Source organism: Nelumbo nucifera, chromosome 3 (assembly GCF_055504915.1).
Source record: "Nelumbo nucifera cultivar China Antique chromosome 3, China Antique-T2T, whole genome shotgun sequence".
Taxonomy (NCBI): domain Eukaryota; kingdom Viridiplantae; phylum Streptophyta; class Magnoliopsida; order Proteales; family Nelumbonaceae; genus Nelumbo; species Nelumbo nucifera.
The window spans coordinates 32,277,702-32,305,430 of NC_142651.1; the positions used below are offsets into that span (position 1 = coordinate 32,277,702).

The following is a 27,729-nucleotide window of genomic DNA, read 5'->3' on the forward strand; positions in this document are numbered from 1 at the left end:
TAATGCTATTAAAATTATTAGCAAATTCAAAAGTTAAAACTAGAACTAATCCAGACTTTTATAGGATTCTCGAGCTCCTGTTCTTCAACTCATGGAGATTAGGGGTATCATGGGCTGGGCCAGGTTTCTGGGCCAAAAAGGCTGGGCTTAAGGTTTAAATTTGGTATTACAGATATAGCTGAAACTTGACTCAGTTCCATCTCTCATTCAAATTCAAATTTGTTTCAAACACCACCTTGGTAATTAACTTTTTTTAGTAGTGCTGATAATATATTAAAGATTAGAGAATGACCTGAATGCATGTTCAAGCATTGAAAGACTTTCAAATGACTGAGTTCATTCAAGGTAAATATTCTTGCATCTACTTTCTTTGTACAACAAGCTAATAACCCAAAAGAAGAAGAAGAAGAAGAACAGCCCAATCAACAAGTTAATAGGCCCCAATCTCACACATTCCTCTTGGTTCTGTTCAGCTCCATAAAAGGGGGTGAGATCAATGAAGGTTTAAAAAAAGAACAACAAAACATGATGTGAGTCTATCAGCTCACTACATACAAAACTATTACCACGACCACATGACAGGAGCTGATGTGTTTTGGGGAAGCTCTGGAATCATACAATGCTCTTGCTGCCACTGCTGTAAGGCTTGAAGTTCAACCCCCACCATTGCACCAGCTCTCCGTGCTTGTCCTGGGATCTCGCCTTCAGTTTCCATCATCATACCATTTAATTCAGCCTCCATTGGCTCTAGCGCTTCTGCTGCTGGTACCTCCGTCATTCCAGCATCATATGGAGGAAGCTGAGATGGAACCCACGAAACAACAGCTAAGCTATCATTTGCCACCGCTCTGTTTTTGTCTGAAGATGCTGCTACATCATCTGCTGTTCTTACTGGTTTTGTATGAGTTGACCATAACATGTGATCTACATGCATGGAAGAGAAGAGAGTTACCACAAGTTAGTATGTAGATGGTCAACAATGAGCTTGCATAGGTGAACGGAACAGTTGGATGCATTTCAGCAATTTCTGCGCATAGAATCTGTTCCAAAGATAAATCCTTTAAGTTAATCAATCCAGAATTCTGGGGCCGTTTTCTAACAGCTTAAGTAGCCAAACCGAATGACATTTTTTTTACCCTGAAGTTACTAAGGAAGATGCAACTTGTGATCTCCTTAACAGCCGAAACTGAAGTTGGGTTGATTACCATTTCCACTGATATTTTATGCGCTAAAAGATAAAAGTATTAAGTTATCAGCTCGGCCATTGCAGCCGTCTGATAATGGCCCCAGATGGGTTAATATCAGGGTTCAAAATTGTGCAAAATTTGCAGGTCAACTATCTTCATAATGCATCAACATCATCACACTCATTTGAATAATCAAACAGAAAGTAAATCAAGAAGAGAAATCCTCTGTTCTTTAACCATTTGAAATTGAAACTTCAAGTACTTCAATGCCAGTTAAAGGAAAACAGTGATGGATTTAGCAAATCAAGTTTTATTGATTTTCTCAGTCACAACATAATCAAGCCCAACAGTCAATTCTTTTTTCCTTGAGAATTAGAAGATTCTGTTTCCACATGATTGTATGTAAACTTGGACAATTTACAAATTTCAACCTGAAAATACCAATCAAGTAACAATATATCGATAGCAAAGCGGAATGTAAACTCTGCATTGCATTGGGTGCATTCTAGGAATTATGCAGTTGTTAATTTGAGAATTTAAATTCAAAACAGTGTGAACATCTCAATCTCATCCGATTAATCTTATCACAGACTGAACATGCAAAAAAGAAAAGAAAGGAAAGGAAATACATAAAATGGGTGTGGGCTTTGATACTTACTCTTCAGACTGAGAATCAAGTCCGAATTGACTGTGATTGATAAGTCCGACGAACTTGGAACTTTCAATAATGGTGTATTCGCTGGATTATAAAGTACTAAAGCCTTCTCTTCATTCAGATGAGCAGACAGCACTGCCTCTTTCATTACAGCTCCTGATTGCTGTTTACTGGTATCGAGATGTTCCGACAATGGCTGTTGTTCAAAATCCAGAGAGATTTTGAGGGCCTCTTCTTCTCCCATGATTGGTGGCAAATCCGCATCCTTAAAAACCCAAAACAGAACACTGACCTTTAAATGAGCTCCCAATGAAAACTAAGAATTCCCAGCAATCACTCAAGACATCTCGATTAAGTGTTGAATGTGTGATCACAATCACCATTTATACAATTAAACAAGAGTGAAAGTAAAGGATTTTGAGAGACAAATTCCAAGAATTCAACGAAGATTTCAGTGGAAATAAGAAATTATTCAATGGAAAAAGAAAGATGAAATGAAACTCATACCAGTCTTCTGATCTTTCTGGCGGGGGAAGATAGAGAAAAATCGGAGAATTCATCATAAGCTTCTTCGAAGTCCTTCCGCTTCATCTTCATCGGCTGAAACCCCACCATGTTTAACATCTGGGAATCACAACTGAAATGGTTAAAACTTTACCTCGAACAAACCAGTTCCCCGCCGTCATTACTCCACAAAGAAAGAATGAACAAGTCTGAAGTCTCTATATATTTTATAGTAACAGAACTATCGCTAAATTCTACAGAAATTGAACGACAGAATCTCTCAAAGAAAGAATGAACAAGTCTGAAGTCTCTATATAATTTATAGTAACAGAACTATCGCTAAATTCTACAGAAATTGAACGACAGAATCTCTCAGAAGCTCCCAATCCGGACGCTCACCCTCTCTGTCTCAGGGTTTTTTCAGTTTGTATTCTCCGCATGTCTATGACCAAGGGGGTGCCACTACTGCTTCTCTCTGGATGTCTCTAGAAGCTACACATGTCACCTAATTGCCTATAATGTCTGCTGGAAGTCTAAAACACACTCTATAGTTTATTTTGATTTTCATTGATTAAGAAATTCATATTTTTTTTAGATTTATATGAGGATTAGGAAAAGTTTATTTTTTTTGGACATTCCCGAATAAACGATGTCTATTTCTTAAGTTGATAAATAACTTTCCCACATGGAGAGAAGGTTGCCGGTACTTAAATAGGACAAAAATGCCCCTTTTAATAATGGATTTTTATGAGTAAAATGGTCATTGCCTTATTTACATTAGAAATAAAAGAACATGGGTAAATGCACTTACCCGAGTAAATCTTTCTTGAAAACACTTACCTAGATAAGTAGCTTAGGAAAAAGTGAACGGGGTCTAAGAAATATTTGAAAATAATAACATGATCACATAAACTAAACTGAATGGGAAAGTTCAAAGGCAAAAAATAAAATTACTCTTAATACTTCTTTGTAAAAAAAAGTTGACCAAATTGAGTAGTTGCTTATGTTTTATTAAGGGCAAAAAAGATATTTTTATTTTATTTTCTTTTGATTAAAGTTATTCAAATGAACATCATGGTCAAAACTGTCATTTTCTATTATCATTTAATGCAAGGTTGATTAAGTAAATGATTGCAAATTGTAAGGGGTGCTTTAGTAAAATGCAAATTATAGAGTAGGTTTTAGTAAATCAATAAAACTATAAGGATGTTTTAGTAAATGATCCAATTTAAATCTATGATGCTGAAAAATATCTTTGACCAATCAAAACCTAGTTTAGGAATTTAGGGGTGATTTTAAGAGATATATTAGGATACACTTTGGATACATATAAAAATCGACGAAAAATCAAAATATGCATGAATATTCTAGAAAATCAAAAAAACAAAAATCCTTAGATAAACATAATAATAACAATAAAAATAAGTTTTATATGATTATACCTAATTTATTTAAACATAAAAATCACACTTAAATGGTTTAGATAAAGTATTGGGACATAATGGTAACGATTGAAAAATAATAAAACCAAATTATATGTGTATATATACTAATATTTATTATATATAGATTTAGATAATATTTATTGTATAATATGTATCTTAACTTTTAGTAAATAAATATAATTTGTATTAATATTTATTATTGTATAAATTTTAACAATCAAATTTTAACATTTATTGAGAAACATCCACAAAAGAAGAAAGATTATCTAAGAGTTAAAATACATATTATTAAGACAAGCAATTAAGGTATGGCATAATGTGTATCGATCTTTTTTAAGATTATATCGGCCAATACATACCTGAAATGGTATGATACCAGGCCGATATGGACCCATATCGGTCCGATACAAACAAGAAAACTCGAAACTATCTAATTGTATACGTTCCATGTATCAAGACCCTCTTGGTACGTATCAGTCGTACATTGCGAAATTTTAAAACTATCCACAACATCACACAGATATCTCACCTTCACACGTGAAAAATTAAAAGTAGAGAACTTACTATATAATGATAAAAAAAATTGAAAATAGCATCATAATCTCCTATTATAAAGTTTCATAAATCTTAGCAAATAAGCATATCTCATAAAATCCCTCTTATGTCTTAATTTTCTCTATTAAAATCTATAATTACTCTTCTCTAATAAAATCATTCTTAATTCACCATCTCCCTCTTTAATAGTCAATATTTATAACATCCCCCCACTCCTATTAAATCCCTTATTTTCTTTTAAATATATCTTTGAGCCCCTTTTAACTCTCTAACAAAACATTGGTATAAATTAAATGGGTTATATGGGGTTAAGTGCCAATCCAAGGCAAACCTAAGGATGCAGAAGATCAGATTTAAATCAGGGTATATCCGAATCCAATCCAATAATATAAATCTTATATATGATCCAATTTGATGATCTGGCAGATCTTACAAAGATTAATCCGAATTTGAATTTATTAAGGGTGTTGATATACAAATATGGTCCAATCCAATTTAATTACGCCCAACAAATTATTAACAAAGAAAAAACAAAACAGTCTATACAAGGGAAAAACACAAGCATTTTCCTCAACCATTTTTTGTCATATATATTTTAAACAAAATAGGGGTGTAATGTTATTTATGTTAAAATTATAAATATTACATTAGTTGCTTTTATAAATGTAGAGTTCTAAGTTTCCAGTGTCATCATACTCTCCATTATAATTTCATCAAGTGAAAAAGAAAATGAACATTTTGAAATATATTAATTAGGGAAAATTTTAGATTAGTAAAATGTACTTTGGGCTAGTGTTACTTTGGTTCTTGAACTTTAAAATGTGACAGTCCCGCGGGCTCATGTAATATTGAGCCGGGCTGGGCTTGGGCTGAGCTTTCTTGACAAATCCCGAATCTAGCCCGAATCACAGTCGAGCTTATTGTTTTAGGCCCGAGGTCAGCCCCCGGGCCTAATTACATGCCCAAACCCGACCGGGGTGCGGGCCGGGCCATTGGGCTACCCGGCCCATGAACAGGTCTAATGCTGGGCCCGCCCAAGTTGCACCTTAATTTTGGTAGGGAAAAAGGCCATGTTGTTGGAAGAGATTTTCATAATTTTTAGATGTGGTGGGCTTTCTTATAAATACATTAACATCTAATTTCATTTCAATTTTGGAGCTGGTTATGATAATAAGAGTCCGTTTGGTTCACATTTGGGAACCTATTTTTGACTCATTCTTGCCAAGATTGGGCAGGAATGGGCTAAGATGATGTTTGCCCCAGTACTTCAGGGGTAGCATTCAGTAAGTTAATTTCAAAAATGATTTTCACGTAACTATCATGTTTGTGTTTAAATATTTCTAAACTGTTCTTATATCATTTATGCGATCGTTTTGCAGAAAATTAGAAAATGGAAAATAAAGGAAAAGTAGGAAATTGCAAATAATACAGGAAATACAACAAAATATAATAGAAAGTTACAGAAAGTACAGCAAGAGGAAAATACAGAAAAACATGAAATTATAGAATACACTAAAAATTACAAAGCAACTAAAAGTACAACAAGAGAAACTAAGCTTTGACATGTTTGTTTTTATTATTTCATATTTTCTTCTCTCAGCCCAGTGAACTTTCAAATGGACATTTTAAAAACCGACTCGAAACTAGAACCATTTTGGCCATTGGTTTTTGGGTCGATAGTTTAATTATTCGGTTCGAATGAATGGCCCATTCCAACAAAAAAATTAAAATAAAAAATGACCAAAATTGTTAAACAGATCGAACAGTTTGATGGTTTGACCGCCTGGGTCAGCAAATTGCTGACCAGTTACCAGTTCAACAATTTTTTGTCAGAATCAAATTTGGGGTAAAACAAAACTAGTTGCCTGAATGATTCCCAAGCTAAACAGTCCGACCATCCAGGTCCATAGCAGTTTGAAAACATTGTTGGAAAGTATAAGGTGGGTCTGTGTTACAAATGAAAATTTGAGGGTTAAGTCTCACTACCCGTGGTAGTATATAATTATCAATGACCAAAGCTGAAATGGTTGCCATGCCCCCCCTCTATATATATATATATATATTAAAGGAAAGCCCTTGAATTATAAGGCTTTTATTTGAAAGAAGTAAGACTAGGAAAAGTATACAAAAGGTGACTCTTTTCACTCTTAAATAAATGTTTTTTTATTTGGATGCATATTTATCCACTCTCAGAAATGATTAGGAACTTTGAGAATAATAATTAAAGAAAACTAATTTCAAATCATATGTGACCCATGATCTTTATAAATAAAACTTGATTTGATCTCTTAAATTAAATAAAATATTTTAATGTAAAAATAACAATATCAAAAAATTAAGCAAAATTATAATATAAATAATGGGTGTCGAATAAAATTGGTCAAACAGTAATAAAATAGTGGCTCTATATTTAATACGGGTGGTCATTGGACAGCCCAGTGCACTAGATTCCCGCCAATGCAAGGTTTGGGGAGGGTAGATGTACGCAGCCTTACCCTAGATTGTTTTCAACCGTGATCACCCAGATCGCAATGAAACAATCCAACCGTAATATTAAAAGTAAAAAACAAAAAAAAAAAAAAACAAAGTGCCTATTTTGACACTGTTCCTCAATATATCCTCAAGAACAAGTCTTTTTGGTTTTTTCATGTGGGATGGAATTGTAGCATATGAACCCTTCTTGTGGTCTGTCGACTATTTATAAACCTGGTAGATTGTGATTTGATCTTTTTCTGTTTGGTTTGTGAGATATCTAATTGTCAAAATTTGATATTGCTGAAAAGATGAGAAAAACCTAAATTGAGTGATTTTTGGGAAGCTTCAAATGGAGTTTTTTTCTATTCTTCGTATGAAAAGACATACAAAAAGACTGCTCAAATCTTAATGCAAAAGCTCAATGCATCTTTTAACTGTCGGAACTACCAGAAAATCTTCCAAAAAGACACCACCCCTATTAACTGTTTGACCTATCCAATGTTTCACATTCAACGAAACCTGCCCATGATCCAGATCTAATCCAATTGAAAATATTCTCTACTTGACCAACCAACTTCGTGTCCAAAATGGGTATCCACAGCCGGGCGAATCTTGTTTCATACTTTCTTATATGTCATTGAGAGTTAACTGATCGTGATCCAGACACCTCACAATTAACCAGAAGATTGCTGTAACCGTTTTATCAATAATTTAGATCTTTCAGTTTTGTGACTGGAAATTTGTTCACGGACTGAGGCCACAGGGCACCTCACAATAATTTGGATTTAATCCCATTCGATTCAATTAAAACCCAAATATGATTATATTATTATATTTATTGTTTTTAATATATAAATCTTATGTAATTATATTTAAAATTACAAAAAGTATATTTCATATATTATTTATAAATATATATAATGAATTTAATATGTTATATTCTTATTATTTATTATATATATATATATATAAATAAGTTGAAAAGCAATTAACTTTTTTTTTTGTATTTTAAAAATTAAAGCAGAGACCTACGGAGAAATCATTGTTTTAAACCTATTATTGACCCAGCCGATTGTACCATTCTACTCATAACCAGTCATAGATTTTGGTTTGGATCAATTCTAAGCCCACCACTACCTAAAAAACTGTTGATTTGATCAGTAATCTATGACTCAAACAGTTTGAATTTGAACCATTGATTCATTTGACCTGGTCAGCGGGGTTATGTCACAAATTACAATATATGGTATTTTGTTTTTAAGAATATTTTTAATAGTACCTATATCCATGTATGTTGAGGTGAATTCAATTCTGCTCCTCACAGTGCGCTCCTCACACCAACCTCACAGCCACATCCCACCTTATATTGGAAACATCTCCCCATGAATAATAAATAATAAATACAAGTACGGGAGATGTTCATGATGTGTGGCCAAGGCATGGTGTGATGCCGATGTGAGGAACGCTCTATGAATGTACTACTTTTTGCATTTATAATTACATACATATAGGTTTTGTATATGATGCCCGAAAGACATGATACTAGAAAGGTTTTGACCAATCAAAAACCCCCATGAGTTTTGATAGAAATTCACTTGATTGGTTGCCACTTTTATGATGCTGGTTGATTTATTATAATTTTCTCCAGTATCATGTCTTTTTTGCACCATAGCTGAACCCTATTAAAAATGCTAATTATATAATTATCAGATAAAATGATATATCCAACAAGCTGTTTGAATACTGTGACTACTAGTTTTTGGGGGCCTTTTTGCATTCTAGTGATGGGATGTTAGGGTTGATGGCAGTTTTGTGAAAGGACCCTCCATCCTCAATCCCCAATGGAGACGGGTTCCTGTTGGGACCCAAATCTTCAAAATTTTTAAATTTAAATTATTTTAAAAAACAAATTTATTTAAAATAAAAAGAATTTTTAAAATAGAAAAATATTTTAAATATATTTTGATATAAACAAAGGCAGAGCCAAGGGGTGGCAGTCCCTACCCCTTGAAAATCCCCACAATACCCATTTCAACTTCACTTATATTTTGATCTCCTTACCCATGTTTACTAACTTTTGCGCCCCGCCCCCGGTCCCTAATCTAGGTTTACTACTTTTTAGCTCCCTGGAGAGAAAATCTTACCTCTGCCCTTGAATATAAATTACAATATCATAAATAATACAAATAATATCATATATGTGTATATTATTAATATTTAATATATAATTGGGGTCGGGTGGGATAAGAAATCCACTCCCCATCCCCCTCACCATCTAGCTGGTCCTTCGTGGCCAGTTGGGGGTCTTTGGTTGGGCTCTTGGCCTTCTATTTTCTCTGAGTTGTGTATAAATATGCGAACCCTTTTGAGTCATTCTATTTACAGAGAGAGAGAGAGAGAGCACAGATGCCTACAATTTGACTTACAAATTAAATTCACACACTGCCATTTAATCTTACGCCACCATGGAGGTCACCTACTCACCATGAAAGTCGCTCGAATCACATTCACATGGTCACGGTCAATTAATCGCTCCAATCGAAGATCGAAACATGGAAAATTACCAGGAAATGCCTTGCAGTGGCAACCAAGGTGTTAGACTTTGACACCCCAAGTGTTGTTCTCACCGGTTATAATTGAAACAATAAGATAAAATGGATATAATTTTAGTCTTTTCCTTGCAATTCCTGCTCACTGAAAACTTAATGATAGAAATATATAATAATCAACAAATTCTGAGAGGTAGGGGTTGACTAAAACAGACAAGAAATGATTTAACCACAAATAATTTAAACAAAGCAGAATGGCAGAATGGGATTCGTGTAGCTAACCCCATATAGCAGGTATAAGGATTGGATGATGATGATGAAATTTAGAGCGAGGAGAGAGGAAAGAGCTCTATAACAAGGCAGCTAATGGTAATTTTTCCACCTTATTTAGTATAATCTATGCTACCTCACAAACATATATTTATTTTCATAAAAATCCTGATCTGTCTCTGATGAACCTAAATATATCGATCCCAAGAAAATGAATCCAAATAAATACAAATGGAGTGGAAACAAATAAAGGCTCCACTTCTCTTAGGGAAAGAAAATAAATCAACCAATATAATTCTAATAATCCAAGAGGATGAAAAAGAAAAAGAAAAAACAAACTGCAATAAAAGCCATAAAAGAGACAAGTAAACAACTAATAAGAAATTAAAGCCTGAACCTAAACTTACAGCTACTAGTTCTTATTCTGATAAAACCATTGGCAGCTAGACTATCCACCACCAAATTGCATCTGACCAAGAACTTCACCTTCTTCAGCTTCAATTTCCCAAGCTTCACTTTCACTGGCACCCTGGCTCTGAGCCTCAAAGGTATGCTACCAGTCTGTTGTTGTGCTGTCAACGTTGACATCAATGCATTTCCATCTTGGACCTGACCTGTCAAGGCCACGTTCAGGACAGTCGTGTTCTGGTGACCCTGGTAGAATTTGGGTAGAGACCCTTCACAGAGCTTAGTGTCTGTGTAATACACACTCAACTGGCTCCCATCCTCGTAGTAAATCCCAATTTTCTTGTTTGGGTTCCTGGCTGTAATTGTAACATTGAATTGGGCGTAGAGGCTTCCATCGCTATTGGGTTGGAAGCTCGTTATTAGCAGGCGGTCGACCGAGTATTTTGGGAGCTTGGGTTGGAAGACAAGGTAAAGAATGGCTCCAGCAATGGCGACCACAATCACCTGAAGTATAAGGAGACTTATTGTCCAACACAGGCACCTGCAACAACAACTTCTCTTGGGTGGCTTCGAGTGGCTGACCGGAAAAGTGCGGCGAGGCGGAGGAGGGTAGTGTTCAATAGGCTCACCTTTCTCTGATCTTGATGATTCACGGGACACCAAGGGTGCCGTCGGCCGGGCTTCGAGATCGACTGGATGGACTCTCTGATGGTCTGCCATTGCTATATACAGTATTAGCTACGTACCCAGAAGGCCAGAAGTTAATTAATCTGGTTATTTATAATAATAAGTAACTACTTCCTTCAATCCTTCTATTCTATGTATAGCTAAGAAGGATGATGGTTTCTCTTAGAGGGTAACACAGTAACACTCCAACAATGGCGACCACCAGTCACTCAAGCACTTCTTCTAATGGAGGCTGGCCTTGGGTGGTGGTGTTTTGATAGTGTTTATATATATATAGATCTTCTGTGTTTGGAGGTTTTCAACATTTGCACATTACTTGAGCTTCCTTATTTGACTTTGTGACATTGATTTGTTCTCTTCAGGAATCAGGACTTAGGAGGCTCTGTGCTGGGGAGGTGAAGTGAAACGTGAAAGCCCCACCTTCCACACCTAATAAAGAAAGAGTTAAAAGGGGTTAGTTATATCAAGAATCCTTCATTTTCATGTGTATCGACGGATCTCATTTACACCTTCTGCTATTCTGCCATTAAAAACTGAAATCCGGTCCAAGTCAAGTCCCTTCAGAAGCTTCCATTCATTGATTCAAATACGCGGTATTGAGTGTAGTACTTGTTAAAGGCTCAGATGGGTGACACTTGGGAAGTAACTTTGCATATTATAATCCTGATTTCGTGTAGGGCATTGTGCTTGCCTCATTTCTTGACTTGAGGGGCCATATCTCTATCTAATTTTCTAATAGCTGCAGTCTTTAAATTGGAAATAGGGTTGGTCAAGCTTTAAGATATGGTCGCTTATGTTTGTTAGACAAGGACATCAGACCTAATCCTCTGGTCCAAAGGGGTCAGATATATGAATATGGGTCAGTCAGGTTAACCCAAAAAATACCACCTGAGCCCAACCCCTTTGCAATTATGTTCAGGGCAGCCTATATACAGTTGAGACTCGGTACAACGTGGGGCCCAAATTGGGTTTATTTTTCTCATTTAAAATTAGCTCAGAACTGGTCTAATATCGGCTGATGGTTGGTTTTCATCTGTGAAGAGTTTAGACCCTGTTGCAGCTGCAGGCCAGGTCTGTCTCGGGCTTAGTTAGGAGGAATTTGGGAGATGGGTAGAAGCTACCTTTGAAATGCCAGTCTCTATTGATTATGTTTGGTATCCTGGACACCTCCTTTGTTACATATATATTACATCGAAAGATGTTCGTCAGAATTCCTCAGTAGACATTACCGTTGGGCTTCCATCTCCATCTTATTGTTTGAGGCATTTTGGTAGAATATAGGTGGGTCATATAATAGAAACTTGTAGATTCTGATAGGAGGAATGGGCCAGCCCAGTCCGCGTAAAGGAGCGTTCTTGGTGTTTCTCTTTCTCCATTTTTTTTCTTTGTTCACAAGGGAAAATTTGTTTATGGTGGTAGAACTTTCTATTGTTTACACGGAAAGTTTGAAATAAGGAATATGTTATTAGCCAACAGTCACTATTAACGGCTGTTTTAAGATGAGCTTTGAAGAACATTTCAGTGAAAGAAGTCACAAAAATAATATTTATCTTTACCTGTGGTTTACTTGAAGTATACTTTTTTTCTTGGGAGTTCGATTATGATACCGAAAAGACATGATTTTGAGAAAACTTACAACTAATCAACCAGCATCATAAAAATAATAACCAATCAGATGGGTTTTTTTTATCAAAATTTACGAGGTATTACGATTGATCAAAGCCCTTTCTGTATCATATCTTTCTGATATCATAGATTTTCCCCTTTCTTGATATTACATATTATACATTTCAGGGGATTATGGGGTGGGGACAGAGTAGGATGCACATGATATCCGATTAATGAAAATTCGATCCCCTTGACGGTGATCCAAATTGAATCAAATTATAATTAGATTAAATGTAGTCCACCCCTTCTTCTAAATTTGCATAACTATCATTCAAATAACTTTTCAATTCATTTTGTTCATGAAATACAATATCAAAAGTCATTTTTATTCGTATAGTGGATAAAAGTGTTAACCATTACACAGATTCCACTTCCCAGCTCCTACACTTACAAACGGCCGTCTTGCCCAAAAATCTGCCATTTCCTGTAATTCTAAGTGGCCACATTGCCCAAAACAGATTCTGTTTCCTAAATGCAGAAAGCCTCAGTTGGTGCCATTTCCAACAAATTTTGGTGGGCACACACCCATCCATCCACACACAAATTTAATTTCAGTATATTTATATCAAATTCGATTTGATTTGTTTGCTGCCCTAGCTTCATTGCCCTTACCATATTGAGCCTACCCTCATATGGGTTTGATCTTGCACCTCCATATTTAAGGACACTAAGACGACATGCATTGAGCAAAAGATAGACTTAAGCCTCGAAAAAATAAAAGAGAGAAATAAATAAAGAAAGGATAGTACAAGGTTCAAAGTATCGATACGTATCGGCTGATACGTATCATTCTGGGACCCCTCCAATACGCCTCTATAGTGGGTGTATCGGGGGTCTGAATGGTTCAGGGGGTGGAGGAGCTCTAAACCGGCCCCCCTGAACTGGTTTCAGAAAAAAAGTAAAAAAAAAACAGTATCGATTCACCCGATACGCCCCTACCAGTGTATCGGATGTATCGATATTTTGAACCTTGGACTAGTAGCCTCTAACCAGTCAGCTGATATTTATAGTTACAGGGTACTAACCTAATCTCTTAACCCCTACAAAAAATATAAAATGAAGTGATAAAAAGCCCAATGTTACATCCCTACACTCTCTAAGTCCCTTCTAGGGCTAGCAATATTTGATACGACATATAATATTACTTAAATATAAAACAAAATTACTAGGTTTGGGTTTATCTTAATCATATTCTATCAAAATCAATGTTCGAACAACTGGATGGGACATCAACCAGAGAGGGAAGAGGTTCACAAATCAATGATTCAACCAAGGTTGAACCATGATGACATAGCATATACATATATACACTACAAGCAATATAAATATTAAATTTAATATACTTTACCAAGTTTTAAAAACTGACCCAGAACTGGAACCGTTTTGGCCATCAGTTCAAACAAGGACCCGTTCCAATTGAAAAACTAAAAATAATTAAAATAAAAAATAGCCAAAACCATTGAACAGATCGAATGGGTTGATGGTTCGATCGCCTGAGTCAATGGGTCATTGACTAAATCAATGGTTTTTGGCCAAGGACCGGATTGAGGGTGAAACAGAACCGGTTGCCTAGATGATTCCTGGGCTGAACAGTCTGACTGTTCAAGTCAACGACGGTTTGAAAACACTGTATTTTACAACTTTTAATATACTTAAATATGATGTATTGATGGCAAGTTCATTTATTTTTAAAGCAAATGGTTTGAGTTCAAGTCTCTTAATTTACATTTTCTTTAAAAGACATGTATAATGAAGTAATATGTACAATAAAGAATCATCAATTAACGCAAGTCGAGACTAGTGATAATTAAGCAATATATGAAAATAAGAGGTCATGGGTTCAAATCTTGTTAAGCAAATTTTAAATTTTTTATTAATTAAGGGCCTAGGTGGTCTCATGAAACCAGAATTCACTGATTTCTTAAACTAGTTGGTCATCCGGTTTTCATAAATTTTTTAACAAAAGTAGTTATTGGGGTATGACCAAGCTGGCTAAAGTCCCAAGTTACGATTCGACTGGGCTGATCGGCTGATTCGATCCAATTTTCTAAACACTGATCAAAACTGTCAACCCATTTAACACGATTAGTAAATGTGTCAATTTCAAGTTAACCCACTTAACTCAAAATGACTTGTTTAAGACCTAAAGTTCAAGTATTAGACCATGTATGTATATTTGAATGGAATACTATTATGGTGTGTAAGGATGACATTGAAGGCATGCTCATTTTTTGGTAAATGTTGACCAACAGAGGGGGTTGGTCAATGGGAAAATAGTTCCCATGCTCATGTTCTTTTTGGGGATTCATGTAGGGCCCATGAAAAAATAACTTTTCTCCTAACTGGGTAAGTAGGTTTGTAACTTTTCCACCTAGAGGGGGAGGGGACACTTCTAATTTTGTCCTTTTAAGGATAAAATGGTCATGATCTCACTCACATGGGAAATACAAGAACACAAATATAATGGTCATTATCTCATTCTTTCGATATATATATTTACTTGGGTAAATGGCCAAAAGAAAAATGAACAGGGCCTACATGTTTTTTATGAATTTGCTTAAGTAATGGATGCTTGAGTGTATTATATTATTTAAACCAAACATCATTTAATTTTAAAAAGCTAATCATATTGATTTTATGTTAATTTGAATTATACATGTAATTTAGTTTAAATTAAACAAGTTAATCGTGTTAATTCAAATTACACATGTCATGTTGTATTACCCATGTAATAAATAAGTTGCATTTGTGTAAATAGGCTAATCATATTGATTTTGTGTTAATTCAGGTTATGTGTCATTTACTATAGAATTAAATAGGTTAATCGTGTTAATTCAGATTGTGTGTATCATGTCATGTTACCTGTGTAATAAATAGTTCGTGTTCGTGTTTAAAAATATAATACAATTAATTGAACGGGTCATATTTGTATCGACTCATATTTGATGCAACATAAACACGAATTATCACACCTAATCCCTTTATAAAAGGGCATATATGTAATGCAAATCCATATCTCCTAAGGTTATAGGAAAGTAAATGAGCCATGGGTCTTACCCACCAAGCAAATGAAAGTATTATTATTGTAGTCACCCTCTTAAGGGCAATCTTATCATTGTACCTTTAATTAGAAGTGATCAAATATATAAAGCCCTTCTTTCTTCTTTTTCTACTCTTCTGAGCTACTTTTCCTAATTTTAAGCACTTATTTTTTGATTAAATCTTATGATTTGCTGCCGGATTTGAAGAGGGAACAATATAATTGCTGAAGAGAGCCCTCTGCATTTGAAGAGGGAACAATCTTCTATCACCCCTTGTACAACTACCATTCCTTCTAGGGACACAACCGGAGGATTAAAGAAATTAGGAGTATCAATAGAAACACAAAGAAAAAGAACAAGTAGAGAAGCCAGAGAAGAATTAAAGACATCTTATTAACCCTCCCCAAAAACATATGAGATGTAAGGCAGAAACTCAACAAAGGGCACATCAGTAAACACAAGTTTCTGTCCAACATTAAGATCGAAACAATAATAAATTTTCTGAGTAGAAGCATAATTAAGAAATACACATTTAATAGCTTTAGGATGAAATTTTGAGATATGGGTCAAGAACATGAACATAGCACATGCATCCAAAACCCATAGAGGAACAGAGAACATCTCCCAACTACAATATAATAAATAAATGGGTAAAAGATTTAAATATACCTTGAGTTTTCATAAATTGACTTGAACATACCTTGAGTTCTTCGAATAGACTTAAATATACATTATGCTCATAAAAGACCTATTTTATCCTTCATTCTTTAAATTTTCAAAACTAACCAAAAAATTCATCATGTCCAAAACATCACCGTTTGAGTACTAATTAATTCACACGGTGAACAAATTAATTTGTCCAAAACATCACGTCCTTCAACGTTGAACTCTACTACACCATTCCTCCACTGGCCCCCTATTTTAATTCAAATCCATCCAATGTTTTTTGTCCTTCTTCTATGCCATGGTCGGGTCAACCACTAGCCCCATTTGATTCAGTTGTGTATGCTTGTTCCTCTACAATACCAAAGTTTGATCTGTGCAAGCTTAATAGAAATCTCTAGTTTCTACATCTTGAACCAACTGCCTGCATCTACATGTGAAAGATTTAAGAGATGTATCTTCATTCCTTTATGCTATATATTGTGAAGGCTGTTGTAATTGCAGAAATAGAGTATATTGTTTTAAAAGTCTTTCATTTTCAAAGGGTAAAATTGTAATTTTAAAAGGGGAGAAAAAATGAGAGTATGTTTAAGTCTGGTGGGTCAACCCACAAGGTATATTTAAGTTTATTTGAAAAACTTAGGGTATGTTTAAGTCTATTTATGAAAACTCGGTATGTTTAAGTCATTTTTCCTAAATGAAAAGAAATCTTAATATCAAGAATACAAGGAAGCATGCAATTAATTAAACTAGTAGTAATTGCATACCCCCAAGAAACATATTATTTCTAAACATAAATCTCCTTCCCACCTCAAGATTGTATCTATTCTTCCTCCTAGCAACACCATTCTATTGAAGGCATAGGCACAAGAAGTTTGATGAATCACCCTATACTCCAAAAGATAGGTAGCAAGGTTACTTTCAAAATATTTTTTAGCATTATCAAAATGAAATGTTTTGATATGATTATTAAACTAGGTAAGAATCATCTGATGAACATTGAAATAAGTGTGATGCTTCAGCTTTAGATCTTATCAAATACAACCACAAAAAAAAAAAAAACAAAACAAAACAAAAATAAGCATCAACAAATAGTAAGAAATAACAGTATCCACCCATTGCAGGTATATGATAAGGTCCCCGAAAATCAGAATGAATATTTGCAAAAGAAAATGCAGATAGTTTATTACAACAAATAAAGGAGTTTTTACATTGTTCGGCTAATTGACAGCCCAACCAAAAATGCCAAAACATGACTTGATCAATAAACTTAGATGAAACAGATCTACACGCCAAATACTGATTTTGTTGACAACTTCTCCCAAGTAGCATGCCTAGAAGGTATATTCCATTTGCCTTATGGCCACTGCCAACTATTCTCTTGGACTCTAGATCTTGAAAAACATAAAAATTAGGAAAGAAAGTTATTAAGCAGTTCAAAATCATAATAAGGCTACTAACTAACAAAAAAAATTATTTAACTTAAGCACAAGAAAAACAAAAGCAAGAGTTAAATAGTCAATCGCTCTAATTCTCCCTTTTCCCATTTTTTTAGTAATAAAATAAAATTTATAGAGAAAAAGAAAACGAAGATACAAGGAAGGTAACCAACGATCACCCAAGAGAGAAAACAAAAAACAAAGCCTCCATACACATATCAAAGACTACAATGAAGGACCCAATCGCAAACCCATGCCCCAATTCCCTACCATTCTCAACAGAGCATAGAAAAGCCCCCAACTTCAACAAATAAAAAGAAACCCCTCAAAACCAAAGACCCATAGCATCCCAAATCAAAAGGATAATTACTCCAGAAAGCACAATAAAACCCTTTAAGCCCTCCCAAGTACAAATTTGGACCCCCAAACCTAGTCACCGATCTAAGCTGAGATACCAGCTTCCCCTATGAATTAAATCATAATATCTTTGTTCCTCTTGCTAGATCCTCTTGGCTTCTTTACCTTCCACTTAGGCCTAAGCCTGAAAAGTCCATTCAACCTGGAAAAAAATTTCAAAGCTTTGATAGTTTGATGATCTTTCTGATTTCTGAACCTTCTTACTGTATTAGAGGAGCTGTTGGGATCTCTCATACCCTGAGAGCAATCATTGAATATCTCTAACTCACAAACTGCATTCTTCTCAAAAATTTCAAAAGTGATCTTCTCATCTACTTCATTGAGACAATTTTTCTCATGCTCTGAACTCCTAGGATTGAGAGTTTTTTTGCATAATTAGGACCAAGAGTTTCTTCATCTTGAATGCTATTACCATATTTCTATTTCTGCCACTTTTTCCAACTCAATTGTTTTGTTAATCTTGTATCATACATCATTATTTCCTCTTTCTTGGTCAAAACTGTCTTCACTTGAATCACTTGAATCCCCAGCATCCTCAGATGATTTATCTTCTACTTTTTTACCCCCTTTTTTTCTGTTAGAGGCCTAGTGCAGCAATTCCTCTTCCTATTATATGTTCTGGAGCAGGTTGCAACTTGTGATTTTTTTTCGACATTCTCCTCTATTTACCTCCATTTTCCCATAAAATAGGAGCCAAAGAGCAATTGGCTATAGAAACCTCTTCCCCCACAAAAGACAAACAATAGGATTGGAAGAAGGAGGATAGGCCAGTCATGTGATTAAAAGCACCTAAATCTAGCATCCATGAAATACTCTGATTACATGAAGGATTGGAAGAAGGAGGATAGGCCAGTCATGTGATTAAAAGCACCTAAATCTAGCATCCATGAAATACTCTGATTACATGAAGTGACATGAGTACCTATGTGGGAAAAATTACTAGATCAACCACCTAAAGATATACTCCCTACTGCACTTCTTAATTACTTAAAATACTTCCTATATTTTTCGTACTCAACTCTAGCCACTACAAGCATCTCTGGAGAAGAAAGGCTAAGTGTTGCACAATGGTTTAGAAGTACAGGATGCAAAAAAAGTGCAAGGGCCTTTTTCAAAATTGTAATTTAAAAAAAATAAAAAAGAAAATTTGATGAAGTAAAAAAAAATAGTCATATATAAGAAAATGTAAACCTGTAACTTTAAAAGAAATTAAGTGTTTTAAAAACATATTGGATCAAATTAAAATGCATAAACATTACATATAAAACGTATTCAAAGTGAAAATGCAAACACTGTGGATCAACAATTCAAGAATTTGAAACATCTCGCATTCCTAATCCTAAGAAATCAGCCCTTTGCCTCCATAAATGCCCCTCAAGACAAGTCTAAACAAGTCCATGTGTGGGTTTAGGCCTGTACTCCCAACCTAATTTTTTGGCCTGTATGCACAAAGGGGTTGGTTTGATTTTAGTTGTAGTTCATTCTATTTTGAGATTAGGTATTAGATATTAGCTGTATTGTTGTTGCTTCTTTATTGGAAACTTTGCTATTTGAGATCCTGTTTGCAAGAACTAAGGTTTTAGGACATGAATGGAAGCACATGGATATGTTGGGAAAACTCAAATAAGTCCCAAAAGTTACACCAATGACACTAAATCTAGGTCTTAGATGACCATACATGAGGTATATAAACAATTAGGAAATGTTGAAAAATGATAAAAATAACCAAGATATGCAAGCATATGTTAATTCTTAGGAAATCAATGTAATTATTGTTAATTTTTATAAATATATAAAACATAATAATCATTGTTTCTTAAAGTTTGTCGATAATCCTTCACTAAGAAGAGAAAATGTAAGTTGAAAATTTAGAATTTGTAAAGTTATAAGAAATAGTTCAAGCATGGCATGGTGGTAGATTTGTTATCTCTTAATTTAGACACCCAGGTCTAAAACTCCTTTCATGTAACTTTTTGAGTTAAGTAGGGAATTAATGGACTTGTAGAGAGGAGAGAGTTGATGGAGTGAGTTACTGAGGAGAGGTAATGGGAGTCAATTAAAGAAACAAATTTGAATTTGAATTAATGACTTAAATATAGGAGTTAATGATGAGGAGAGATAATGGGAGTTAATTAAAGAAACAAATTTAAATTTGAATTAATAACTTAAATATAAGAGTTAATAAGAGAGAATATGAAACAAATTTGAATTTGAAAAGTCATAAAGAAATAGGAGTTTATTGTCCAATACAATGGGCACGGACAGAATGGAACAAAATTTTGACATTCCACCCATACTGCATGTAGGTAGCCTCCAAAACCAATACGTATTGGCCATGAATATACTCTTACTATCTTACAAACAACAATAAAAGGTAATTTGGAGGCACTATTAAACCATTACAAAGGTACAAAACACATAAGAATCTCAATCTACAAAAACAGGCATATTCAAAAGATGTGCATGTTTGGGTTAAGGCGAAAGGCATAATCCACACCAAGCACATGTGCCTTCAAAAGGGAATGTACCTAGGTTCATGTGAGGCACATGCCTTAAAATGACCTTGCTTGTGTACTTGGGCATGCCTTTTAAAACACTGGTACTGCAGGCATAGGGCAGACTCATCACCTGGTGTAGTGGCAACATTAGCATTGCCCTTCCTGTTATTTTTGAATCATACAGGCTTCAATGAGGATGCCAATTCAAACAAGAATCCTGTGTATGCTTAGGTTTCTTGCAAAACTCACATACTACATCCTTTTCTATGGATGTTTACATCCTTCTTACACTGTCATTACATTACAGTCTCAAAGTGACCAATCACCTACTAGTATGACTTAAGGGTAGATAAATAAAGAGCAATTGATCTCTCTTCTTGTTTCATTAAGAACCCAATAACATAAAATGCCTGCTTGTAAACAAACTTACAAGTTAATATCAGCAGATACATCAATAAAGACAAAGTCACATAAAAAGAAATGATAGTGAATGCATGTGTGGCATTATTTACTTGTTATGAAATGTATACCTCCAAGAATATTATTTTGTCACATGAATGACACACCGCAAGCACTTCCCTTCTCTCATCAGATTGAAGGCTTCGTTGATTTCTTCAAATTGTAGATTATGTGTGATGAACTCATCTATTTGAATTTCCTGCTTACATAAATAATGGAGTTAGTAAAAAAAACTATCTGGATCAGCATTTATTTTGTTTGATCAGAACATAAAAAGCTTGTCATGAAAATCATAGTCCATCATCTAACCATGGCTGCAAATACATTCTTTAAGTTACTTATTAAGAGTGTGGGTATGCAGGTTTGAGCATGGAGAGCGGCTACTTCATGCTAAAAAAAATCTGGAGGTTAGGACCATATCTACTGCAACTAGATCACTGGGATTAACATTAGATAATGACCTTGTAGGTAACCGTTCTTGCAACTTGGAAAGGGTTAATTTATTGCTTATTAGTCATGTCTTGTTTTTCCCCTTCCTATTTCTGGAAATGTTTCCAGATCCTATGATGAATGAGACAACTCTACCACTAGACCTGTTCATGGTCCGGGCCAGGCTTTGCATCTTTATTAACAGAAAATGTCCAGGCCCAAGCCCGAGCCCAGTCCAACCATCAGGCCTAGATCTTGAGCCTGAGCCTGGCCCTTATATAAAGCCTAATGCCCAATCTGGACAGATATATTAATATAATATATTATACTATATAATACCATATATAATATATTAATATATATTATATTTTTTGTTATATATATGATATTATCAAGCCGGGTTTATTTGAAAAAGCCTGATCCCGCCTGAAAAATAGTTGGGCCTGGTACCTAGAGTCCGAGCCCATGGGCCTAAAGCTTTGTTCAAGCATGATAAAGAACAGACCAGGCCAGGCCATCTCGTTGAGCTACCCAGCCCATGAACAGGTCCATCTACCACTCTATGTATACACTCTAGAAATCTATTCATCACTGTCTTCCTAATGCTTGGTATGTGTGCAAAACAACTTAGTTTAATCCTAGTAATAAGCCAGCGATGGCTATTAACCAGAATTCCAGTTACCTTCATAGTTTGCCTCTTCTCCAGAGCATCCAGAAGAAGAATCACAACATATAGTAACCAAAGGGAAACTCAAGCATCATTTTTTCCAAAATCCAATTTATTCAAGCAAGGAAACCTTAGGTTAGCTCTAGTGTGTTGTCTATTCAACAATTAGCTGATTTTCTATTAACAACTTAATCATATTCAACAAAGCATTGCTTACCTGTGGATCTCACTTCTTTTAGAATACCTAACCAAAGAAGTTAAAAAGCACCAAAGCAGACTTGTATTGAAAGAATGTTGCAACAAAAATTCTTGCATAAAGAAAATAATAGAATTTTGTGGAAGATAAACCAGAAAAGTAATGCAATTTTTCATATCCATTTTCAAATTTTCAAAGAGTTATCTAAATATGGTGAATAGGATTTGAGCCCATAGCTTAATGAGTTGGAATACTGGATTCTAATTCTGCAGTCAAGAGGCTGTGAAATTACGTTTTTCAAATACATATCTACTAATGATGGAAGATCAGATTTAGGTTTCCACCCTCCAAATAGAGAACCTCGTAAAGTCCTTCCTGAAAGAAGTAATGCATAGTGAGCTGTTATCTCAGGCTTTACTTTTGGTACACCAAGAGTGACGGTCATACCCCAACCCTGAAGAAACCAAAAGATAAGAAATTACACTAAATTTAATTGATAAAGCTTAACTGAAAACTAAAGCACAAAAAACATTGTAAATGATAATTACATCACAGCATGACTGCAATGCAGTAGTTATCATTCCAGTGTCACCAATACACTCAAAAGAATAATCCGCCCCTCCATCAGTAATGCGCTTAATAACCTGAAATAATGGTAAATGGTTTAGATTTTAGTAAAATCACGACCAAACAAAATTTATATTTGGATAAAGTGAATACCATGTCATGTGTGGAAAATGATAGTTTCAGGTTAATTCAATGCAAATGTATTTCTGGGATAGATTTCAACATGTTCATTGTTCAGAATGTAGAGAAAAAAATAGTACAGTTGACTGTTGGGCATATTATTGTCATTTAAGCATAAGGGTTTTTTCTATCATTTTACATGCTTTTATTGGCATAATGGTAATTTTAATGTATTTAAGTCTAATAGAAACATCCAATGGCTATATGTCTTTTCTATTCTGCATTGATTTCTCATAATAATTTTTAGTCTTTTATATTTCAAGTAGACATTAGAGCTCATTTTCTGGGCCAATTGAGCAGTTGTATTGTTCTCTTTTATCGAGTGCACATAATAGAAACCTTATTACCTAGGTCAATGGTCATGACGTGGGTTGAACGAACTAGCCTATTCTTCCATGACTCTAAAGGTGGACTGAGCAGTAGTATTTTTCTGGTACTTTTTGCCTAGGTATGATCACCTAGAGAGATATTGATGTAAAACAGGTAGTACAATGGGAGCAAGGTGAGCTTAAAATTTGAAGGAAAGGCTCAATAAGGTGACTTGTAGTCTTATGAGAGTTTAATGGAATTATGTAAGAATTGCAATTTGACCTATAAAGGCTTCTAGATCAAATTCAACAATTCATTTGTTTCTTCTTGGACCAATGAAATTCACATCATCATCTAAGCCTTGTCCCAACTATATGGGGCTACATGAATCCTGTTTCGCCATTTCATTCTGTTCAAGGCCATATTCATTGTCACAGGGACCACCCTAGAATACCTTTTCCCATTTGACACTACACTCGGGTTAAGGTGTGATGTGCATTTTTTCCGAAGAATACCCAAGCATGAGCATGAAAAGACAAATCAGGACCCGTGAACATGGGAGTTCGGAAAAAGTTTTAGTGCCCACTGCCAATGTGATACCCTTCATCCTTTATCTGGGTTTGGGATCAACTGTGTAAGACAAACTCACATTGGTGGAGTTGGAACAATGAAATTTGCAAAAACCAAAAAAGTAGCTCTAGGAGATTTGGCATTAAACAAAACAAAATGGTGAAAGAGGATTGATGAAGCCAACCCCATATGTTTGGGATAAGGCTTAGATGACAAAGATGATGAATCAAGTAGGTTTGTCAATGGAATTTTGAAATTTCCATGCATATTTATAATTCTGAAATGAATGGGCGACTTAATTTGAAGATATTACGAGTAGTTTGGGCACAAAAGGACAAAAGCTCCTCCTTTTGAAAAAAAAAATTGAAAATTCTAAAAATTAAAATTTTGGTTGGAATTTTTGATTGAAACATAATGGAAGATAATGAATAAGACCTAAATTTTAGAGGGATCTGAACTGATCTTGTCCAAAAATAAAAAATTTCCTTTCTCTACCTTGCTTCCCCTGAGCATTAATTTGGACTTTGGATTTAGAAGAAGGTTGCAGGATAATGAGTCTGCTTTGGTCGAGTTGCTTTTGCAAATCCTTAATAAAGCTTGCCAAGATCCCTCTAGGCTTGGCAAGCATGTTTGGACCAGTATTTTAAAAGCGCAAGGCACAAAAAAAGCACAAGGGCCAATTTGCGTAGGTGAGGCACGCGCCTTTTTAAGAAAGGCGCAAAAACTACAAAAAAAAACTAAAAAAATAAAAAAAAGTCAGAAAATTCAAAAAAAATGCCAAAAAATTTTAAACAAGTAAAAAAATTCAAAAAAGATTAAACATAATGTTAATAAAAATATAAACTTAAATTTTAAAATAAATGTTTTAAAAAACCTATTATCTAAAATTAAAATACATAAACATAACATGTAAAGCGTATTCAAATGAAAATTTAAAAATAAAAGCAAACATATAAAGCATTTTCAAGCATGTAAAACCCATAATCTCTTTTTTTCCTTAATTGCATTGCTTCAAGTAGCTAATGTGATGTAAAACATATTATTCTTGATTCTATGAGTCACCTTTGTACCACGCCCCTCAAGGCAAGCCCAAACAACTCTATGTTAGGGTTTGGAATTCTTATTTCTTACATAAAAATTAATGATTTTATAACTTTCATTGCCTTTTAGGAAGATATTTTATTGCAATGAATGAATGAACAACATTTTAAAAAGGTGCACACCTGGCGTGCACCTTTTGAAAGGGGTGCGCCTAGGACCTGGGCGAGGCGCATACCCCAAAATGTGCCTCGCCTGTGCGCCTCAAGCGCGCCTTTTAAATCACTGGACCTTTGGACACCTCATCCTCAAGGCCTTTTTTCTTGTGTTTCCTTTTTAGCCCTCTATGCCTCTTTGGTGTCAACCTGTCTCCCCAAGATAGGTGCTTTTTGTTGGGAAGTTTTTCATGGCAAGATAAACACATAAGGTAACTTGCAAAAAATAAGACCTTTTCTTTGCTTATCCCTAAACTGGTGCATCCCCTGTAAGTCCAATGGAAAGAGCTGCTACCACCTACTAATCTCCTATCCATCGGAGTTGTATAGACTTTTTGACTCATCTACTTTCTCATGGCCGAAGCGAAGGGGAAGGATTATATGGAGATGTATAAGAGAAACAGTAATTTGGACCATTTGGGAAGAAAGGAATGTAGGAATTTTCTTGAGAAGGAAAGAAGTTAGGAACCGGTGTGTTGTGCTATGACAAGGGTGATTCATTGGATCAAAACATTGGATATCTTTTCACAATTCTCTTTTGATGACATTTGGAGAAATTGGGGTGAAGTGGCACAATGCTCCTCCAAAAAGAAGCTGATTATTATGGTGTTCTCCTCCTACCAAAGATTACATCAAACTGAATTTTGATAGGAGTGGCCAGGGAAGCCTGGGTCCTTCAGGAGTAGAGGGAGTATTTAGGGATGGGAGGGGTAATGTGATTGCTTTGTTTTTAGGACCATTTGGTGTGGGAGACTCTATTAGAGTCAAATTCCTTGCAGTCATTCAGGGTGTTCAGATTACAAGAAATCTGAATATAGAGAAATTGATTATTGAAGGTGATTCTCCAAGTTAGTGGTGAGTTGGATAGGAAAATCGGAGATTGTAGGGTGGACCTTTATGGAGGAAATGAAGAAATTTAAATGTCTTACCAGCAATATAATTCTAAGGATACAATGGGCTAGAAGATTGGCAAATGGGATGGCAGATGTACTAGCTAAGCAAGAGGTTAATAGGGATCAACTGTACTGGGCTCAATTGTAATTTAAGTTGATTTTTTTTTCAAGGGGTGTACCTCACACCTCTCCAAGGGTTGTATGTACTATACGTGATTTGATGATTTTTATAAAATAAAGTTTCATTTGCTTATCAAAAAAACTAAGGAAATTGAAAAAGAGAAGGAAGAAACCTATTTGGGTTGTGTAGAGGGTCCCAAGGAGTAATTTGAAGCCTTTTTAAGAACTAAAAGAGATGGTAACGAAAAGATCTCAATCAAAATTGTAATAGAGAATTGGAAGAGAAGAGAGAGAACATTAGAGAGAAGAGAATGAAAAAAGAAGAAAGATTCACTTAAGAGAAGAAGCACATAAAACAGATAGTTGCACCACTTCAGATGACTATTGCAATTCATTCTCCTTAAAACAGGGCATACAAGTTTCAAGATACGTTTATAAAGAAATAATAGGCTCAAGTTACTATTCAAGAAATTATAGAATTGCCACTAGCAACTCTACCAGTGTGAGCTTGTCTTACACCATTGGTCCCAAGCCTGGATAAAGGAGGAGGATTGTGTCAGGTTGGCAGCCAACACAAAAACTTGCCAAACACTCATGACGTGGATAGACAACTCCATATGGTTGGGATAAGGCGTGGATGATGATAATGATTGCCACTAGAAAGCTTCAACCCAAAGAAAACATCATAATTTTGTTGTACTTATCCTATGACTATGAAACTTCGAATGCAACTTAAATAAGACCCAAATAACATAGCTACTAGACAGGACCCCACTGGCATTAAGTTTTTTTGAGAAAAGTTAATCAATATTCATAAAGGATACATGAGGAGGTGTACAAAGCAGGGGGAGAACCCCCACAATTTACAAAGGAGGAAGTTTGTCGCTGTATAGATGCTCTAAGAGTGCACCACATTTTGCTAAGCCATCTGCTGTATGGTTGTATTCCCTAGGGATCCAGACTAACTTAACGTTTAGGCATTCCAAAGAGTCCCTGGCCTCTTCTAAATAGTGACTGAATCTCCATGGTCCCCCCTTTTTGTCTCTCAACCATTTTGTTGTATTTGCTGAATCACCTGCAATGGTTAAATTTTGAATTCCCAAATTTTTTATTATTCAGATTCCTATGAGGGCAGCCATTACTTCAGCCTTTGTGGAATCTGCCACACCAATAGGACCGCTGAAAGTCCAAACGATGTTGCCCCTTTCATCCCTTAATTTTCCTCCAATACCAGCTAAACCAGGGTTACCTAGGGCATTTCCATCAAAGTTTAAGATCATCACACCTTCACTGATGGGTTCAGGAATTCTCAAGGGTGATTGATGGAGGTGAGGGAGAAATAAGAAAAGGTGAGCATCTCTATTGAGGTCATTGACTGAGACTCCTCTGAAGAGATCAGAATTCACCGTCCAAAGGTTGCACAGATAAGAGATGTCTGAGATTAATTCCTCCAGGGGCCTTGCTTTATTGTCTAAGAGCCTTTTGTTTCTTTCATCCCATACACCCCACAGCATTGCATGTATACTGATTGCCAGTAAATTTTACCCCTCTTACTTAAGCCTGTTCCTTGCCACTGATGTAGAAAGTCCTTGACATGCTTTGGTGTAACCCAACTGTACCCTGCC

At 35.2% G+C, this 27,729-nt stretch overlaps 2 protein-coding genes and 1 long non-coding RNA gene across 6 annotated transcripts in view; 1 reads left to right on the plus strand and 2 right to left on the minus strand.

Moving 5' to 3' along the window:
- Positions 1–288: 288 nt before the first annotated feature.
- Positions 289–10,989, minus strand: LOC104591575 (uncharacterized). 3 transcript variants are annotated; one of them, XR_016084607.1, is made up of 4 exons: positions 9,306–10,989; positions 2,350–2,466; positions 1,846–2,107; positions 289–924 (listed from the first exon to the last, which is right to left on the minus strand). XR_016084607.1 is itself a non-coding variant. In XM_010250461.2 (4 exons), the coding sequence occupies exons 2-4, from the start codon at positions 2,464–2,466 to the stop codon at positions 563–565; spliced, it is 741 nt and encodes a 246-aa protein (XP_010248763.1). In that variant the 5' UTR covers positions 2,746–2,889; the 3' UTR covers positions 289–562. The 3 variants fall into 3 exon arrangements, 1 of the variants encoding a protein (XP_010248763.1); XR_016084608.1 differs by having other exon boundaries at positions 289–1,040; XM_010250461.2 differs by lacking the exon at positions 9,306–10,989 and adding an exon at positions 2,746–2,889.
- On the plus strand, positions 9,637–12,290 carry LOC148801096 (uncharacterized). The gene is made up of 2 exons (XR_016084609.1): positions 9,637–9,739; positions 11,098–12,290. It is a non-coding gene; the product is annotated as an uncharacterized LOC148801096 (long non-coding RNA).
- A 4,912-nt stretch (positions 12,291–17,202) lies between these two features.
- Positions 17,203–27,729, minus strand: part of LOC104591592 (GroES-like zinc-binding dehydrogenase family protein) — a 29,925-nt gene continuing 19,398 nt past the window's right edge. For both annotated transcript variants that reach the window (XM_088900871.1, XM_010250486.3), the window contains 4 exons: positions 22,761–22,856; positions 22,505–22,666; positions 20,992–21,119; positions 17,203–17,501 (listed from right to left, as the gene is read on the minus strand). In XM_088900871.1, the coding sequence (XP_088756997.1) occupies positions 21,003–21,119; positions 22,505–22,666; positions 22,761–22,856 (375 nt within the window). In that variant the 3' untranslated portion in view covers positions 17,203–17,501; positions 20,992–21,002. The remainder of the gene's footprint in view (positions 17,502–20,991; positions 21,120–22,504; positions 22,667–22,760; positions 22,857–27,729) is intronic.

Coding starts and splice junctions, on each gene's coding strand:
- LOC104591575 (XM_010250461.2), bottom strand. CDS start 2,466: ATGTTAAACATGGTGGGGTTTCAGCCGATGAAGATGAAGCGGAAGGAC. Junction 2,108..2,349: donor CCAGAAAGATCAGAAGACTG/GTATGAGTTTCA, acceptor TGGGTTTTTAAG/GATGCGGATTTGCCACCAAT. Junction 925..1,845: donor CTTGATTCTCAGTCTGAAGA/GTAAGTATCAAA, acceptor CCATGCATGTAG/ATCACATGTTATGGTCAACT.